The sequence below is a fragment of the Peromyscus californicus genome, unplaced genomic scaffold (genome assembly GCF_007827085.1).
Source record: "Peromyscus californicus insignis strain IS unplaced genomic scaffold, ASM782708v3 Scaffold_4__1_contigs__length_199733344, whole genome shotgun sequence".
In the NCBI taxonomy this organism is placed as follows: Eukaryota; Metazoa; Chordata; class Mammalia; order Rodentia; family Cricetidae; genus Peromyscus; species Peromyscus californicus.
In genome coordinates, this window is record NW_026294562.1 from 177,170,751 (window position 1) to 177,191,257 (window position 20,507).

The following is a 20,507-nucleotide window of genomic DNA, read 5'->3' on the forward strand; positions in this document are numbered from 1 at the left end:
AAGCAGGGGTTTGTGGGTAGGGGACTGCACATGGGCTAGATGTCTGTGCTCAGCTTTGGTGTATGTGGTGACGACTCATTTCAACAGTGAGGTGGTGGCGGCTGGGCATGTCTCTCTATCCCTCTCCAGTCTCTGGCCAGAGCACATTGCGGGGAGCTGTTTCACACAGCCCCTCAAGTGCCCACGCTGAAAGCCTTGGTTTCCTTACTTAGTGTGATGTTCTGCAGAAAGAAGTCAGCAAGGCTGTCACTGCACGTGGACTATGAAGATCCCATCAAGGTTAGTCACATGGGGTCATTGCATGTCACATCTCCTTCATGTCCTCCATGTGGTAGCTGTCCCCTGGCTCAGCCACCCATATCCACCCTGAGCCCACCTTCCTGCTGGGTCCCACAATGCTTCTGGATCAGAGGTCCCATCTCTGTCCAGAGTATAGTGTGAGTCTCTCTTGCTCTTTCCATTCCCTACTCCATGAAACATCACCCAGTCTCTCTCTCTCCATGCTTCAGCCCACCCTTACCTGTTTCTCCACACTGACCCTAGTCCTCCTTCTTCCCTCCTTGATTTCTGTGGAAGTGTGCTTTATTTTCCTCTCCTGGTAAACATCACAGGGATCAGAAATGTTGTAGTAAGCCAGAAGCAGGAAATGGTCATATTCTATAATCACTGCCAATCTCCAACAGCATCTGACACTGTCTCCAGGATGCTTCATGCACCTGTCTGTGATAGACACCTCATGACTTGTGCTAACAGCATTGCCATGGTGTCTCTACCACACAGAGACCCACAAATAAAAGGTGGGCTTTGTGGAAACTGCTGTTCTTTAGTCTTTCTCTGGTTCACCTACATGGCAGCCACATTAGCTATCACATTTTGTTCTCACAATCCGTCTTCATGTCTCTAACATCTCATTTCTGCATTGTTGACCTCCTGTGGACCCAGTACTCCTGGCAACTCAGGAACATCTAGGGTGAGTGGAGAGCACTAGATGGGTGAGCTTGTGAAGGACCTCACCCATACCAGTGAATGACCAAGTGATAGCTTCAGAACCCCTCGTGGAAGGAGAATGAGCAGGTGACTAATTATAATGAATGTTCTGCACAGACACATTCTATCTCAGTGAGTCCCCTCCCTGTGCCCTACTGTGACCCTTTTCTTCCCTCTCCGAGAAGACTCATCAGCAGGACTCCAAGATGCACAGTCACCCTGAGAATCCAAGACCCTCACGGGGGACTCACCTTAGGAACATAGCAGTATTTGAACTATGACTCCCTAGGTTTCATGGGGGTGAGACCTCAGGAGTACTCAGAGATCCAAACCTACCAAGAAACTGTCAGGAGCACTGCTCTCATGTGAAGCACCTGTGTCCTCTATGGCTCCCCAAAGATCATTTCTGGATCCCTCTCATTCCAATAGACTATGGGCTAAACTGTTGTGTGTGAGTCTCACACTTCATTGAAATTGTCTGATTTTGCAATAAGAGACCTGTGCTCCTTCATTTTCTTCAGTATGACATCACTAGAGGGTATCTCCTCCATTTTTTGGTTTTCCTATTCGGAAAAATGGTCTGACCCTTTTCTCCTCCTGGCTCACCTCTCTTTCTACTTCTCCCTCCCCACATCTCTCATGTGGATGAATATACACGTGTGTGTGCCAATGGTCTTGACCATGAGTACTTGTATGAAGGCCATAGGTCAAAGTTCAGTGTCTTCCTCTATTGCTCTCCACAATACCATCATCATCATCATCATCATCATTATTTGACACAGGGTGTGGTGGTTTGAAGGAAAATGGTCCTCATACACCCACAGGGAGTGGCACTATTAGGAGTTGTGGCCTTGTTGGAGGAAGTGTGTCCCTGGGGGTGGGTCTTGGGTTTCAAATGCTCAAGCCAGGTCCAGTGTCACTTTCTCTTTCTGATGCCTGTAGGTGTAGGACTCTCAGCTCTCTCTCCAGCACCATGTCTGCCTGCCTGCCACCGTGCTTCCAGCCATGATGATAATGGACTGAGCCCCTGAACTATAAGCCAGCCCCAATTAAATGTGTTCCTTTATAAGAGTTGCTGTGGTCATGACGTCTCTTCACAGCAACAGAAGCCCTAACTAAGACATAAATTGGTACCAGGGACTAGAGTATTGCTGTGATAGGCCTAACCATGCTTTTGTTTGGAAGAATATGTAATACTTTGGACTAGAAAAGCTATTGGACATTTTAAGTGAGGCTTAATGGGCAATCATCATAGGGGCATGGAAGACAGTGGTGCTGAGGGTGATTTGAACTTAGATGCCCGGTTCGAGAGATTTCAGATGAGAATATTATTAGTATGTGGCCTAGAGACCATTCTTGTGATATTTTGATGAAGAATGTGGCTCTTTTCTGCCCTTGTCCAAAAAAACTTGCCTGAGGCTAAACTGAAGAATTATAGATTAATGGCATTGGCAGAGGAGACTTCCAGACAGCTGGTATTGATCGTGTTGCTTGGTTATTAGTGGCCAGTCTTATGCAGATCTATAGTGAAAAGGAGCAAGCTGAGCAAGGGAAAACACAAAAAGGACAGTTTAAGGAGAAAAGGGGCACTAGGGAGTATAAAGGAACTAAATCCTGTGTTCAAGGAGATAAACAGATAAAAGTCTGATGCTAAATGGAATAAAGGAAGTGGTGATCTCAGGGTAAGATCTCACACAGCAAAGCTTCCAACTTGTGAAAAGGAATTAAAGAAAAGTTTAGGGCCCAGTGTGGTAGTACATGCCTTTAATCCCAGCACTCCAAAGGCATAGGCAGACAGATTTCAGAGTTCAAGGCCAGCCTGGTCTACAGATGGAGTTCCAGGACAGCCTAGCTTAGGCAGTGAAGGGAACCATGGAAAACAGAAAGCTGGCGAAGATGTAATTAAACAAAGGGACCACATTCCAGCCCCAGAAAGCAGTAGAATCTGGCAACTTCAGCCGCATGGCTCCCGCTTTAGAGTCAAGGATACAAGATAGGGCTTATGAAAGCTTCCTCCATGACTAAAGAAAGCTGCTGAGGCTAGGCATGTGTCAGGGTTGTCCCTGCATGGAGGCCTACAGAGGCCATTTTGCGAAGCTATGGAGATGAAGCCTGGATTGCCTTGGAGATTCCAAGATGTTGGAGATGTCAGAGTTGTGGGATATCTGTCAAGGAAAGCTGCTAACAGGGAGTGGGACTAGCCCAAAGGAAAGAAGTGTGTTCAGTCAACACAAAGCTGAAAGGAGTTGGAGATCTGAAGAGCTGCAAAGAGCTCAAAACATCAGACATAAAGATGCAGAGTTTGGATTTTGCCGAGCTGGTTTTTAGATTCATTTCAGTCCAGTATTTCCTCAATATGCTCCCTTCCCTCCTCTTGGGAACAGTAATGTATATCTTGTGCCATTGTGTGTTGGAAGTATGCGATCTGCTTTTTTAATTTTGATTTTGTAGGGAGTTACAGTTAAAAGATTGCATGAGTCTCAGAAGACACTTTGAACTTTGTACTTTTACAGAGTGCTGATACTGATAGACTATGTTTTGAAGTTGAACTAAATGCATTTTTAATTATGATATGGGTACAAGCCTGTGGGGCAAAGGAGTGGAATGTGGTGGTTTGAATGAAAATGACCCCCATAGGTCCATAGAGAGTGACACTATTAGGAGATGTGGCCTTGTTGAAGGAAGTATGTCACTGGGGGTGAGCTTTGGGGTTTCAAATGCTCAGGCCAGGCCCAGTATCATTCTCTCTTTCTGCTGCCTGAGGATCCTGATGTAGAACTCTAAGCTCCTTCTCCAGTACCATGTCTGCCTGCATGTCATCATGCTTCCCACCACCATGCTTCCTGCCATGATAATGGACTAAACCTCTGAACTATAAACCAGCCCCAATTAAATGGTTTCCTTTATAAGAGTTGCTCTGGTTATGATGTCTTTTCACAGCAATAAGAACACAGGGTCTCTCCCTGAATCTGGAGTCTGATGTTTAGGCTAGACTGACTGGCCAATGAGCCCCTGGGGTCACCTCTTTATGACCTTCAATATTTTCATGAGAGATACTGTTGCAAGTAACTTTATGGACGTGATTGAAATCCAAACTCAGCTCTTCAGTTTGCTCACTGAATACCCTTTGCAGCCTCCTGTATACTGGCTTTCTAGAGAATCAATAGCCTTTCCATAGACCAATGACAGACGCACTGAAAAAGAAATCAGGGGAGCAACGCCATTCACAACAGCCTAAAAAGTACTTGGAATAAACCTAACTAAGGAAGTAAAAGATGTGTATATGAAAACTTTAAAACACAGAAGAGGTAGAGGAAGACACCAAAAGGCAGTGGGGATGACATCCTACCAAAAGCAATCTACAGACTCAATGTAGCCCAATCAAAATGGAAACTCCATTCTTCATCATTTTTTTTAATCCAAAAATGCATACAGATAACAAAATTCCCCACCTAGTCGAAGCACTCCTGAGGAAGAATCCTGCTGGAGACATGGTAATACCTTCTTTCAAGTCATATTACAGAACCTTACTATTTTTTCCTTTTTTATTTAAGAAATTTTTTTATTCATTTTACATACCAACCACAGAGCCCCCTCTCATCCCTCCCCCCAGCCTCCCCCCTGACCCACTCTCCATCCCCTCCCCGCAAAGGGTAAGGGCTCCTATGGGGAGTCAGCAAAGCCTGGTACATTCAGTTGAGGCAGGACCAAGCCCTTCCCCACTGCATTAAGACTGAGCAAGGTGTCCCACCATAGGTAATGGGTTCCAGAAAGCCAGCTCGTGCACCATGGATAGATCCTGATCCCACTGCCAGGGGCCCCTCAAAAGATCCAGCTACACAACTGTCTCCCGTGTACAGAGAGGGTCTAGTCCGGTCCCATGCAGGTTCCACAGTTGTCGGTCTAAAGTTCCTGAGTTCCTATGAGCTTGAGAACTATTAAAGCCAGCATGGTTTGACACAAAACCAATACCAGACCAATAGAATAGGATAAAGGGTACAGATAGAAACCCACATAACTCAGCTACCAATATTTTTTAAAATTTAAATGTTTATTTTATGTGTATTGGTCTTTTTGCCTGCGTGTGTGTTTGTGCACAGGAGGTGAGCCTGCTTGCCTGGGCTGGAAGGCAGCTTCCTACCCCCGGCACTGGAGTTGGAGATGACTGTAAGTCATCACGTAGGTGATTAGACTTGAATCCAGGTCCTCTGCCAGAGCAGCCAGTGCTTCTAACTGCTGAGCTGTCTCTCCAGCCCCAAACTATCGATTTTTGACAGGGAAGTAAAAAAAAAAATACACATTGGAGAAAGTAAGCCTCTTCAACAAAGCACTTGTATCTACTCACAGAAGAGTGAAAGGAGACTTCTCCTCACCTCTGCACAAAAGTCAGCTCTAAGCAGATCAAGTGCCAATTCCTCTGACAAGCTGCTCCAATTTTAGCTCTACACTTCCCCTACAGGCTGGGGAAGGGTTCATTGATCTCAGTGCTTGTCATATTTGGTCATCTGAAGCTGGATGGCTCGTGTGTGTGTGTGTGTGTGTGTGTGTGTGTGTGTGTGTGTGTGTGTCCTATGGGATGTTAAGAAGAGACCTGACTTCTACTCATAGATGCCAATGGTTTCCCTCACCTGCTTTTATATGTTTTTTTGGTTTCTTGTTTTAGAATTTTTTTTTTTTTTTTTTTTAGGTTTTTTTTTTTTATTAATTTATTTTGCAATACAATTCAGTTCTACATATCAGCCACGGATTCCCTTGTTCTCCCCCCTCCCGTCCCCCTCACCTTCCCCCCAACCCCCCCCCCCATTCCCATCTCCTCCAGGGCAAAGCCTTCCCCACAGACTGAGGTCAACCTGGTAGACTCAGTCCAGGTAGGTCTAGTCCCCTCCTCCCAGGCCGAGCCAAACAATCCTGCATAGGCCCCAGGTTTCAAACAGCCTTGTTTTAGAATTTTTTGGATTTTGTTGTTATTGTTTTTCCAGAGACAGAGTCTCATTCTGGAGCCCAGGCCAATCTGGAACTCATGACAATCCTCCTGCCTCGGTCACCCACATGCTGGTATTACAAGCTTGAATCGACATGCCCAGCTCCCCTACCGGGTTTTCTTCATTGTGCTGCTTACTTTCTATTAGTGTGTCTAGAGATTTATTTATTTTGATTTTTATGTGTGTGAGTGCCTGCATCTATGTCCATGCACAGGCATGCAGTGCTCACAGAGGTCTGAAGAGGGGCTTGGGTCTCCTGGGACTGGAGTTACAGACAGTTGTGAACTGCCACGTGGGTTCTGAGAATCAAGTCTGGGTCCCCTAGGAGAGCAGCCAGTGCTCTCAGCCACTGAGCTCTCTCTCCAGCCCCTCCATTTGTGCTTTTAGCTGTTTTGTCTAATTTTAAGTGCCATTAAATTTTGCTTAAAAAGAAAATTTACACTGTGGAATGCTGCCTACACAGGAATAGGAAAAATGGGAGGGTTTAAAATTAGGATTTTACATTATTTTCTTACATCTTACTGCTCCTTAATAATGCCTAGTTCTATAATAATTTAAAAAGTTATTTGCTTCTTTACATTAAATTTTAAGTGTGGGCGGTCTCTGCTTAAGATCTCACATGGTTCACTGGTTAACAGCACCTGCTGCTTTTGTTGAGGATCCGAGTCAGTTCTTAGCACCACATCAATTGGCTGCAAAGGCCTTGCAACTCCAGCTCCAGTGGTTCTGATGCCCTCTGTGACTTCTATATGCACTTGCACACACACACACACACACACACACACACACACACTAAAAATAGGCCTTTAGATGTAAAATGTGTGGTACACTTTCACTTTTATGTATCCACCTCTTAGTGAGGCAATGAAACGAACTCGTTGATTTGTCAGATTGGGCACTGGTGCCCTCGTTACTTTGGTCTGTTGTAGACTCCCTTCCTGGGGTGAGTAGAAGCTTGTGTTGTGTCTCCTCAGGAAGTCTATCACACAACAGCTAACAGGCAGCTCACAACTGTCTCCAACTCCACTTTCAGGGATCTAATGCCCTCTTCTGGACCCCATGGGCACCTGCACATGGGTGACATTCACTCATGTACACACACACAGAGAGAGAGAGAGAGAGAGAGAGAGAGAGAGAGAGAGAGAGAGAGAGAGAGAGAGAAAGAGAGAGAGAGAGAGAAAATAATGATGATGATAAATCACTTAAAACAGAATATAAGATAATGTTATATTGATCCTCAGGCAGATGCAAATTCAGAATCTCAGTGGGCCAATAACACACACACAGAGAGAGAGAGAGAGAGAGAGAGAGAGAGAGAGAGGGAAATTTAGAAATGACTGTTCTCATGTGTGGCTGATATGGAGCAGGCTGTAAAGTCCACCTGACAGCATCTTAGGAAGATAAGCCTAGACCTAGCCCCTGTAACCCTGATGTCCTGCTCCTTTAACCTGCCCGTGATTAAAACTGTATTTATTGAAGAGTATGAAGCACAGTCAATATTTCAACCTCGAGGAGACAGTTGTGAAAACAACAGAACATGACCAGAATTGCAAGGTGTGTAGTTTTAGTGGGATAATGCAAATTTAACATAATCGAGTAGCTAAGAAGCAGTTTTGAAAATGTGAAATAATGGGTCAGAAAGTTTGTAATGAGTAAAGTAGAAGAAAATCAAGCAAGGCTAACTGACAGGGAAGGGAGTAAGCAGGGTTGGAAGCCAAAGCGTGATTTGATGAGCGTGGTCAAAAACAGGCCTTGTGGAGGCCAAATGGTCAGCATCTCGCAGTAACTCCTGATTGGCTCGGAGCCACCACAAAGATGGGTGGGACATGCATGTTCTGCTTCTGATCGGCTATGATGACTTTGCATCAAGTTCCAGAGGCAAGTGCGCAATGCAAAGCTTCATAACCTCACTTGGTAGCGTGGGACCTCAGCCATTCTTTGGCTGCTGGGTAAGATGTTCATATATCACCAGGTCGTTGACAGACAGACAGACAGACAGGCAGGCAGGCAGGCACGCACGCACGCACGCACGCACACACGCGCGCACACACACACACACACACACACACACACACACACACACACACACACACACAGCGCATGCGCGGCAGAGACTTTCACGCAGCCCATCTGTGGCACTCTAGCCTGGCAGACAGAATATGACGGGCCGCCTGGGCCTGTGGGAGGGTCCATGGGACTTTTGTGCGTCGAGATTCTCCATGCTGGGCTTCTGGGGGCATGGAGTTCCTCCCTTAGTCAAGCAGTCCTCAGACAGCGTATCCACTTCTCACGTGACAGCCACAGGGCGGTTAAAGCACTCGCAACGTCAGCTGCAGGGTACCCCGAGCTTCTGCGTTTGTCCAAGGCCCATTCTGGATCAGCAGACAGGGCCTGTACACCGGTCAGTTTCCAGGGGCCAGTTCAGTCAGCCTGTCACTCCTCAGTCACCTGGTCGGTCAGCTTTTACCTCTCAGTCTGCTGTTCATCTTCCCCGCCCCCCGCCCCTCCCCACCTAGTCAACCTGTTACCCTTCAAGTCACTTATTTGTCCCGTCTCTCTCACTGTTTGTCCTGTCACCCCTCAGTCACTTGGTCAGCCTCTCTCCCCTCAGTCACCTTCAGCGTGTCACCAAGTTAGCCTGAAAAGTAGCCAGTGGATCACCATTCTACTAACAGAGCAAATTAGAAGCATGGGAGTTAATTATCAGGGTAGTGGCTGCGTGAGTTAGCCATTCGCTCCCTTGCAAATCAGTTGATCCCATAATCCATCTCTGTCATAACCTGACAGGGATCCATGAATTAGGCTCCCACCAGTCTCTTGGTAAATTAGTCCCAATTACATACCTGTAATCCTAGCTTTTGGGAGGTGGAGGCAGGAGAATCACAATTTCAAGGTCATCCTCAGCTACATAGAAAGGCCAGCCTTGGCTACATAAATCAAAACAAAACAAAAATCTAACAGTTGGAGAGCACTTAGCTAACAAGATGGAGGTAGGGAGACAGATAGATGGAAGTGTGCTGAAGAAAAAGAATTTCATGGACCCGAGACATCAAGTAAAATGAAGAGGAGCGAAAACCATGAAGAGATCCATTAGTAGCGTCCTACCTGTACTCCTTAAAGCTGGCAGAGAAGAGCAATAAGAAATCAGAAGTATAAAGCTAGATTAATCACTACATCTCCAGCAATAAATCCCACCCATGTGACGTGAACATAAAAACAAAATTGGAGAAGGGATGATATTTGACCAGAGTACTTTGGTGATTTACTGGCAAAGTTTGGGCCAGGACCCATATTAGGTTCATTCCAACATCCAGAATGAGGTTTTAAGTTGGCAAAAGAGAAGAGAAAAGTTGACAGAGCAAAGGTGAAGCTCGTGTTTGGTGTGAAAGTAAGAAGCCCTCATGCCTGGGAGCCTGGGCAGCAGCATCTCTCTGTGAGGAGCAGGAGCAATGCAGCACTCAGGAGCCAGAGACTAGCCTGGTCTACACAGCCAGCTACAGTAGGCTTCCTATTTCAGCCTGTGAGCCACCACATCTGGCTATGAATTTAGTGACTGATTTATTCAGACTCATTTCTGGACAATGAAAGGAACACCAGAAATCTAGATTCTACCCACCCCTCTGAGTCCTGTCCCCCATCCCTCACATTTCAACTCATCCTTTCTCAATAACAATAGAGGTCTCTGCCCTGGTCACCTAGCCTGCATTGGAAGAATCCCAAATGCACCTCTTGATCCCATCCCTCCATGGTATAACATCACCTTAGTTAGAGTTTCTGTTGCTGTGAAGAGACACCATGACCACAGCAACTCTTATAAAGGAAAAACATTTAATTGGGGCGGCTTGCATTTTTAGAGGTTTAGTCCATTGTCATCATGGTGCGACATGGTGGCACGCAGGCAGACATGGTGCTGTAGAAGGAGCGGAGAGTCTTACATCTTGACCTGCAGGAAGTGGCCTGAGACACAGGGCAGGCATAGCTTGAGCATAGGAGACCTCAAAGTCTGCCCCCCACAGTAACACACTTTCTCCAACAAGACCACACCTCCTAATAATGCCACTCCCTATGAGCTTATGGAAGCCAATTACATTCAAACTACCATCCATCCATGCATTGCCACTAGCTTTTGAGAACTTGACATACCTGGTCATTGAGTCCCTTTTCCTAAACAGACACAGCACTGGGTTGGAAATATTGCTCGGTGGTAGAGTGCCACATTAAGGATGACCACACCTGTCCCTAGATACCCCTGAGCATCTCATTCCATGTAATTCTTGCTTCTCTAGGGCATCGGTGTTTGGGATGAGTAGAGGGTTGCAGGCACCTGTGTCTTAGTTAGGATTTCAAGTGCTGTGAAGAGACACCATGACCACAGCAACTCTTTTTTTTTTTTTTTTAAGATTTATTTATTTATTATGGATACAGTGTTCTGCCTGCACATATCCCTGCAGGCCAGAAGAGGGCACCAGATCTCATTACAGATGGTTGTAAGCCACCATGTCGTTGCTGGGAATAGAACTCAGGACCTTTGGAAGAACAAGCAGTGCTCTTAACCTCTGAGCCATCTCTCCAGCCCCCCACAGCAACTCTTATAAAGGAAAATATTTAATTGGGGTGGTTTACATTTTCAGAGGTTTAGTCCAGTATCTTCATGGTGAAACATGGTGGTGTGCAGGCAGACATGGTGCTGGAGAAGCAGCTGAGTGTCCTACATCTTGACTTGCAGGCAACAGGAAGTGGTCTGAGACACCGAGCATGGCTTGAGCCTATATGAGACCTCAAAGACCACTTCCACAGTGACACACTTCCTTCAACAAAACCACATCTACTCCCACAAGGCCACATCCCCCTTTGGGGACCATTTTCTTTCAAACCACCACAACCTGCTTTTCAAAGATGTTTCTGCGCACCCACCTCCACATGTTCTTTCAGTTGCCATCACCTCCTTCCTCATGGTGAAGAGTACTGGGATTCTTGCTGTTGCATGTGGGAATGCCGCATCTACAGCTGGGTAAGTGGGACAAGAAGCACTTCTAGAGCTGTCTGAGGAAGCTACAGATGGAACTATGAAGAAAGAGGACAGAAGGTTGTAGAAGACAAATAATCATTGTGAATTAGACATCATCTCTGTATCTGGGATCCCCAGTGAGGGCTGGGGTTATGGTTCAGTGGTGGAGTCCCTGCTAGAATCCCCAAGTAAGGGGTTGGGGATGTGGCTCATCAGTAAAGCACCTGCCTAGAATTCCCCAGTGAGGGTTGGGGGTGTGGCCCAGTGGTAGAGCACCTGCCTAGAATCCCCCAGTGAGGGACTGGGGGTGTGGCTCAGTGGTAGAGCCCCTGCCTAGAATCCCCCAGGGAGGGGCTGGGGTGTGGTTCAATGGTAAGGCATTATCTAGCATGTAGGAGGCCTTGAATTTCATCCCCAGGGTGGCAAACAAAGGAAAGAAGGGTGGGTCCGTAAGGAAGAAGACAAAGGACAGTCAGGTCACCTTGCTGACCCCTGACCCTCCTCTCCACAGAACCAGCCAGACTGATGAGCTCCTTCTGTGCTGTGGAGAAGACATTGCAGTGCAGTTGTTCCTTTCATGGGGTCCCCACACCCTCTGTGCAGTGGTGGATGGACGGTGCTCCTGTGGACGTGAACAGTGGGCATGGCCAGCTCCAGGTGACTTCTACCACACTTGGTTCCTGGGACAACAGCACCCTCAGCCTACTCAAGGACCCAGAAATGGGCACAGTCCTTCTTTGTGAGGGAAAGAACCAACACGGAACTCACGGCTTGAGCATCCTGCTGATGTCAAGTGAGGGCAGGGACTTGGAGACTGGATGAGGGCAGTGAACGGGGAGGGGCTTGGACTGGGCAAGGGCAGTGAACGGGGAGGGGCTTGGACTGGGCGAGGGCAGTGAACGGAGAGGGACTGGCACTGAGGCCAGAAGAGGGAGCACAGTCTGGAATCTGAATCTTAAGAAAGGCTTCTAGAGGGTGTACAAGATGGCCCAACCCGGAAAGGTGCTTGCGGCCAAACCTAACAACCTCAGTTCAGTCCTCAGGTGCCACATGGTAGGAGGCGAAAGCAGACTACTGCAACTTGTCTTCTGACCTCCACATGCACACTGTGGCACATGCAACGCCCCACACAGATATGCAAACTTGTCCTCTGACCTCCACAAGCACAGTGTGGCACATGCAACACCCCTACACAGATATGCAAACTTGTCCTCTGACCTCCACATGCACAGTGTGGCACATGCAACACCTTACACAGATATGCAAACAAACAAATTTTTTTTTTACTTATAAAGATAAAGCCTTACTGAAATGCCTTCTACTTCCAGGAAGGGGCCCTTTGGCTCCCCAGATCTTCCTGAAAGCGCTGCTCCAGGGTGTTGTCTACGCAGCCACGACAATCACACTACTTTTCCTCTGCCTCCTCCCCTTCATGTGAGTATGTCTTAGCCCATTTTATGCTCTGTAACAAAACATCTGAGATGAGCTAATTTATGAAACACAGACGTTTATTTAGCTCACGGTTTCAGAGGCTGAGTAAATGAAAGAGTATGGTGCTGGCATCTAGATCCAGCAAGGGTTTTCATGATATATCACACGGTGAGATCCAGAGCAAGCATCTCTTCTCACAAAACCACTAATGCCATCATAAGGGCCTCCCTTTCATGATCCCCCCCAATCCTATGTAACAAAGAGAGATATGGTAATTGGGACTGAGTGGTTGTCTATCAGGGGAAGAGGAATGACGTGGTACAGCATGGAGAGAAACTGGATTCAAAGGCAAACACAGGTTAGGAATATTGCTCATTGCTTGCTTGCCTAGCATACACAGAGCCCTGGGTTCAATTCCTAGCACTGCATAAACTGAGTGTGGTGGTGCATGCCCATAATCCCAGCATTCAGGAGATAGAGACAGGAAGATTAGAAGTTCAAGGTCATCATCCTTAATGTGGTGAGTTCAAGGCTGGCCTGGGCTACATGAAACTGTCTCAATAAGCAAGCACAAATAAATAAATGACAAGGCGTTGCAGAGATGGCTCAGTAGTTAAGAGTCCTGGCTGCTCTTGCAGAAGACCTGGGTTTAGCTTCTAGTGTCCACATGGTAGCTCACAACCATCTGTAACGCCAGTTCCAGAAGATCTGCCACCGTCTTCTGGCTTCTGAGGGCACGCATGCAGTGCACAAACATACATTCAGGCAAAACATCTATACACATGAAATAAAAATAAATAAGCTTTTAAAAAAACCTCAACTCCCCCACACAACAAATAAATAAATAACAATCTCTAGGGGTGCAAAGACCCTTCACAGCTGACCCATCTGAACCCCATGGCCTGTTAAACAGGGAATCCCAATTACACAGGTGTGAAACCAACTTGCAGAGAAGTTGGGTAGCTTTCCCTAGATAGCACAGCCAGCAGGCAGTACTGTTGAGACTCCAGACTTGAATGTCGAACAAAACCAGAGTCCATCTGGTGACGCAGAGGCAGGAAATCAGAACTAATCAGAAGCACATTTCCGTAGAGTGAAACTTCTCAGGACCAAGCAGGCAGAGAAGTGTGCACAGATGAGAGCCCATCAGGGCTCTGAGGCTGGAATAGACCAAGAATCCAGCATGAAGCCCATGGAGCCCAGGGAATTCAGAACTGAGTCACCTTCTGGGACACAGCTCTCAGTGAGTGCCCCTTGCGCCAGAATGGAATTCAGCTAGCAGGACAGTGTTAAAAGGAGGGGGAAGCTTGTGTGCTGCTTTGGAGAGATAATGTCCAGCCTGTAGCCTGTATAATGCACAATTAGCTTGAAGGTTGTTTCATGGGTACTGAAGAAACTAAGACACATAGTTTAAAAAATAATTAGAACTATCAACACACACACACACACACACACACACACACACACACACACTCACACTCCATATACATCATATGCATGTACACATATAACATGCACACATATACACAGACTCACTAGACATACCACACATATATACTCTATGCACACATCATACTTACACATGTATACACATGCACACCACATATACACACACACATACACATGTACCACACACACATATACACACACACAGACACACCATACCCATCACATACATGTGTGTGCACACACACCATATACACACATACCATATACACCACTGTAGCAGGCTTTCTTTTGGGCCACCAACCAGCACCCAAATCATGACACAAGGCATATTAATTAGTTATGAATGCTCAGGCTTATGTTATGCTTGTCCCACTAGCTCTTATAACTGATTTTACCTGTTTCTCTTCATCTGTATTTTGCCTCGGGGCTTTTTACTTTTCTTTCATTCTGTATGTCCGACTCCGTTTAGCTGGCTGGCCCCAGGCATCTCCCCATCTTTCTCCCTTTCTCTCTCTTGTTCTTCTCTCTTCCTAGATTCCTCCTCCTACTTGTTCTCTCTGCCCTCCAGCCCCACCTATCCCTTTCCTGCCTAGCTATTGGTTGTTCAGTTTTTTATTAGACCAATCAGGTGCCTTGTGCAGGTAAGGTAAAACAAATGCAGCATCTCTTTACATAATTAAACAAAGGCAGGAGAAACAAATATAATACATCTTTACATAAAGTAATATTCTACGACACACCATACATACACACATACCCACACATACAAACCCACCCACACATACATACCATATGCACACAACACATACATGTACACATACACACACTCCATACACACATACATACCGTATACACACAACACACACACATATACCACACATAGACACACACTCCATACACAGACACAGATACATACTTGCCATATGTATACCACAAACACACACACACACACACACACACACACACACACACACACACACACACACTGAATCCCCACTGGGAAGTGGGTTGATGCCCCTCTAGCAGCAGTGGTAGCATCAGAGTGGAAACCACAGGTTTGGCCTCTGGTGTGCAACAGGCAAAGCCACTTACAGCCTAAGGCCCCAGTCAGTGCCAAGTGCTTGGAGATTAGGGAGTACTTGAGGCTCTGCTCTGTGACCAAATATCTGACAGAAGCAACTTCAAGGATTTGTTTTGGCTCATGGTTCAAGGGATACAGTCTCTGATGGTCAGTGTTAGCTGTCAGCTGGACAGGATCTAGAATCACCCAGGAGATGGGCCTCTGGACGTGCCCGTGGGGCCTGTCTTTATTGCACTGATTGAGGTGGGAAGACCCGCCCACTGTGGGTGGCACCATTCCCTGGCAGGGATCATGAACTGTGTAAGTGAAGAAATTGAGCTGAACACCAGCTGGCATGCTCAAGTTCATTGCTGTGTTTCCCGATATGGATATGATGTGATGAGGTGCTTCAAGTTCCTGCTGTCTGGAGCTCCCCGTTTTGATGGACTGCACCTTGTACGGTGAGCCAGAATAAACCCTTTCTAGCTGGAGAGATGGCTTAGTGGTTAAGAGCTCTTCCTGCTCTTTCCAGAAGCCCTGAGTTCTGTTCCAAGCACCCACATCAGACAGCTCACAACTGACTATAACTCCAGCTTTAGAGGGTCTCATGCCCTCTTCTGGCCTCTGTGGGCATCTGCACACATGCTCACATACTCACACAGACACATAAATAAAAACACATCTTAAAAACAGCACCAAGAAAAAGAAGAGGCAGAGAGCTCAGGCAGGAAGCAAGGCCAGGCTATAACTCAGAAAGGTCCACCCTCACTGAGGAACCTGTGCCAGCCATTCATCCAGCCCCCAAGGTTCCAAACCTCCCGAAACAGCACCACCAGCTGGAGAGCCAGTGTTCAACACAGGAGCCTGTGTCTGATTTCACATCCAAACTATAACACCAGGTTGCTCCTTCCTTCACCCCGAGCCCTACAACCCCAGGATATCTTGGCTGGAACAGTGCTGGAGACTGCTAAGTCTCATTCTTATTTACCATCTGTGAGTCTCCAGGACATAGGCATCCTGCTGCTGTTAGTTACTTTTCTGTTGCTGTGATAGAACACCAAGACCAAGGAAGAGTTCATTTGAGCTTATGGTTCCAGAGGGTTAAGAGTCCAATGTGGTGGTGGTGGCAGGCATGACATCAGGAGCAGGAAGCTGACAACTCACATGTTCAAATGCAAATCGGAAGCTGAGTACAGACAGTAGTAAGTGGGGTGAGACTATAAACACTTAGAGCCCACTCCCAGTGACATACTTCCTCCAGAAAGACCCAGCTCCATCTCTCAAAGGCTCCACGACCTCTCCAAACAGTGCCACCAACTGGGGACCAAGTGTGTCATACCACCTCACCCCACCCCACCCCCAACCCCCGTAAGCTCGAGTAAATTGAACACTTGTCTCTCAGCTGGTGGTGCTGCTGTGGAAGATTATGGAAACTTTAGGAGGTAGAGCCTGGCTGAAGAAAATGGGGGTGGTGGTGGTGATGGGGGGTCTTAAGTTTATGTCCCCAGTTTATGTCTGCTCTCTGCTTCATAGCCTGTACTGGGCGGTGTGAGGTCCCAGGAATGAATCAGACCTAGCCCCTGCCCTCAGAGAGTAACCAAGCTGGTAGGGAAAGGTGCCCTCCCAGAAAGAGGACTGAGCCAGGGGTTAGGGTGTCCAGAGCGTGGGGAAACACTTGCCTGAGGCCATCATATACAACATCTTGGGGACCTAAGGGGTATTCTGGGAGCCTCCAGTTGTACCAGGGAGGGGCCAGAGGGAGAAGAGTTTTGTAGGCTCCAGCCACGGAACTGTGAGGAGAGCTAAGCCGACGTTTGAGCCATGTTGCCTTAGCGTTCCTTCTCAGATGTGGCGACTTCTGTAAATCTGCTCCATCATCTCTCTTTGTCCCACCTTCTCACCTTCCAGGAAAAGGAAGACAGAGCCTGAAGCCAACGAAGGCTATGGAGACAGCATCCCATCCAAAGTTCCCACTGTGCCCAGAATTACAAAAACCCGTGGAGACTCCACAAGCCCCAACTCCATAATAAACTTGAGGTCCTGAGAATCTGTGTTCACAACGCCCTCTCAGCCTCTACACATCCCACATACTCCAAGGTGTGGGGACTACTACTGGGCCTGGTCTCAGGACTTTTAAAGGTCACCTGTGTGATTAACAAATCATATAGGTTTGGGTGAGCCAAAAGGTACATATTTGAGACAGTCACAGGAGAGAAAAATGAATGCACATGGCACTGTGAAACAGGAATTTTGATCCCTTTCTTCATGACCAGTTCCATAGACAAACAGACACACACACACACACACACACACACACACACACACACACACACACACACACCATTATATTTTAATCTAATCCCAACGTAAGTGCTTAGTTAGTAGATGAAACCTTTGGACAAGATCTCCCATTCTTATCTCTCTGCCTCAAACTTCAGTAGACTCATACAATGTGTACTTGAATGGAGCCTGGGTTGTGAAAAGTGGTACCCAGAGCGGGCAGTGGTGGCTCACGCCTTTAATCCCAGCATTTGGGAGGCAGAGGCAGGTGGATCTCTGTGAGTTCAAGGCCAGCTTGGTCTACAAAGCTAGTTCCAGGACAGCCAAGGCTACACAGAGGAACTCTGTCTAAAACAAAAAACAAACAAACAAACAAAAAAACACCAACCCCCCAAAACAAAACAACAAAAACAAAAACAAAATAAAATAACAAACCCAAAAAACAAAAACAAAAACAAAAAAAGGAAAGAAAAAAAGTAGTACCCAGAGACACAGGTGGAGAAAATATGCCGTGATGAATTTGAATTCGAAGATAAAACGTTGGAAGGTTATGTATGTCATAGGGTCACATCCTGACCCTCAGAATGTCCATCCCCCTGGGATAGGAGCTTGCCTGTCTTCTCCCTGTGTCACCAGTACCAGGGACGGTGCCTAAGGTCTAAGATGCATGCAGAACTCTTTGTGAGAAAGTGAACAAATGAGTGAATGAATCATGAGCCAGTACGAGGTTTGAGGCCAAGGAGCGGAGTGAACAGGCCTATAGAGGAAGGTTGTTCTCTGAGTGAGAGAAAGGGTGTGTGTGGTGTCTTTGGAGGGGGCAGAGGTGAGGCAGAGGCAGCGAGCCTGCTTAGGTGAATACTGCAGGGTCTCCTGGTATTTCATGACGTTGTTAGGAGGTAAAAGAAATGTGTGTTCATTCCCAAAGAAGACCAAAGAAAAGATTCCGATATGTCCAACCCGGCCAAATCAATGAATTGTTAGAGGTGCTGACAGGAACACGGATGACTCGTGTGCAGTGGTATTATGGAGAGTTGAGTTGTTTCCTCCTGTTGCCGGGACAAAACACTCTAAGAGGAACCTAGAGAGGGAAGGATTTATTAGGCTGACACTTCCAAGTGACAGTCCATCACTGAGTCAAGGCAGGAACCTAAAGTAGAAACTGTGGAGGATGCTGCTTGCTGGCTCCCTCACGGCCTAATGCTGAGCTAGCTTTCTTATACATCCCAGGATCTCCTGCCTAGGCATAGTGCCACCCACAGTTGGCTGGTCCCTTCTGTATCAACAAGACATGCTCCCATGATATGCACCAACCAGTGTATATATACAATACACTCATACAATGGACACACAAACTGATTTGTAAAATGTGGGTAAGTGGTAAGAAAAAAGTGGACAGAATACTATACACAAGCACAAGAGGGAGTTGAGCTGAGTCAGAGTCAGGGAAGGCACTTCAAGAGAAAGAGCAGTGGTGTCTGAAGGGACTCCAGCCACTCTGAGAACGGCAAACATGGCTCTGGTAGCTTTTGCCCTTTTCCCTATTCCCTCTGCCTTGCCAAAACCCATTAGATTGCTTTCCTAAGCTGACCACCAAGGACTATTCTCTAGCTTGACCACTTTCTCCTCCTGACTACCAAGGTATTGAAGTGCACCAATCAAAAGCCTCCTTTGGTTCATCTAATTAACATTAAACACTTCATCCTAACACACGGGTTCCCCTTTTACCTTTATAAACTGCCATTTGTCTCCTCTCTATCCAGAGGCAGTCCTTGGTCCCTCAGGACTAATACCCTCCCCTCTCGCCCTTGTTCCCTCCCTTCTCCCTCATCCTCAATCTCCCGTCTTTGTCTCTCATTCCCTGCCTCTTGTCTCTCTTGGGCAAATAAATCTCCTTTGTGCTGAGAACTCGGTCTTGGGATGTCTTGTGCCAATACTGGTCCCTTCAGTATTGAGACCTAACATATTATGAGTCATCCAGAGGAAGCGGAAGGCTGTGGGCTCAGATTGGAGAGACGCCATAAGCTCAACAGTGCAAAGCAGGCCGAAAGTGAGAGGGTGGTAATTTATTTCAGAAGGGCCAGAATTTTTAGAGCCCCAAGTACTCTGGTGACTTTAGATTTTTTAAGAGTGTGTGTGTGTGTGTGTGTGTGTGTGTGTGTGTGTGTGTGTGTGTGTGTGCAGTCCAGCTTTTGCAGAGTCTAGAACCACCTGCTCAAGAAAACAACAAACTTTTGACTGGAGGAGGTTCTGCTCTGTATCGCTGATTGCTAAAGGACCAGCTCAGAAGAGGGAAATCTGCTACTTTTTGGTGGCCCGGCCCTTCATAGACTCCCACTTGGCACCACCTTCAGACTCGGATTTGTTCTGAACAGGCATGCGCCTGCTCGTTAGTTCCTGTGTGGGCGGGGCTTCTTAAGAGTATCTGTGCTTGTCAGTTGCGGTTCCTCAACCTTAGTCCCGCCCAGTCTGCACAGCGTCATTCCTCCTGTGGGTTCATCAGGGTGCGCACGGCGTCCTTAAATCAGCCCAGTTGGTTTGTCCCTCTAGAACTTAACTTCCCCAGCCAGTGTCTGTAATTGTAAGTCAGCTCCTCACTGGATGCTTTCTACAAAGCTTCCCTAAATACCCAAGAGAAGGCTTGTTGAGGAGCCTGGAGCCCTAGGAAACGGAGACCAGGAAGTAGAATTGGAGAAGAAATTGAGGGAAGGGACAAGAAGTTGCTGTTGACACTGGCGAGACTCTCGGCAATTAAGAGTGCTTACAACTCTTGCTGAGGACTGGAGTTCAGTTTCCAGGTCAAGTGGCTCGAAACTGCCCATAACTGCAGTTCCAGAGGATCATCAATGCCTTCTTCTAGTCTCCACCGGCATCCAAAGACAAACAGGGGTATCAGGAGGTCAAGGCCAGCCAGGACTACAAAGAGGCTTCTCGGTCAGTCTGGAGCACACATTGACCACATATTGAGACTACAAACAAAAGAGAGCCACAAGAGCAGCTCCCAGTGTACAGGTGAGGGAAATACGAGCGTGGCAGGACTGGCCTGAAGTCAGGAGCCAGCCCTGAACGTTTCCACCCTTTGATTTGAGCTTTGTAAGCCAAGCATGTAATCTAAGCACTGGGAAATGGGCATGGGAGGATCGGAGGTTAAGTTCCAGCCCAGTTATATAGTTTGAGAGTAGTCTGCACTACATGAGAGCCTGTCTCCAAAAGTCAAAAATAAGGGCTAGAGAAACGGCTCAGTGGGTATGAGTAAGTACTGCTCTTGCAGATCTCCTGAGACGGATTTCCAATGCCCAATGTCCGAGGGCTC

The 20,507-nt window shown here is 47.0% G+C and overlaps 1 protein-coding gene and 1 pseudogene across 1 annotated transcript; both read left to right on the top strand.

Moving 5' to 3' along the window:
- Positions 1–4,210, top strand: part of LOC128095369 (uncharacterized) — a 56,719-nt pseudogene extending 52,509 nt beyond the window's left edge.
- Positions 31–19,102, top strand: Siglecl1 (SIGLEC family like 1). Its single transcript, XM_052714245.1, has 6 exons — positions 31–279; positions 10,902–10,980; positions 11,489–11,770; positions 12,306–12,411; positions 13,501–13,651; positions 16,826–19,102. Exons 2-6 carry the CDS (start codon positions 10,962–10,964, stop codon positions 16,844–16,846), a joined length of 579 nt encoding a protein of 192 aa, XP_052570205.1. The 5' UTR covers positions 31–279; positions 10,902–10,961; the 3' UTR covers positions 16,847–19,102.
- The last annotated feature ends 1,405 nt before the right edge of the window (positions 19,103–20,507 follow it).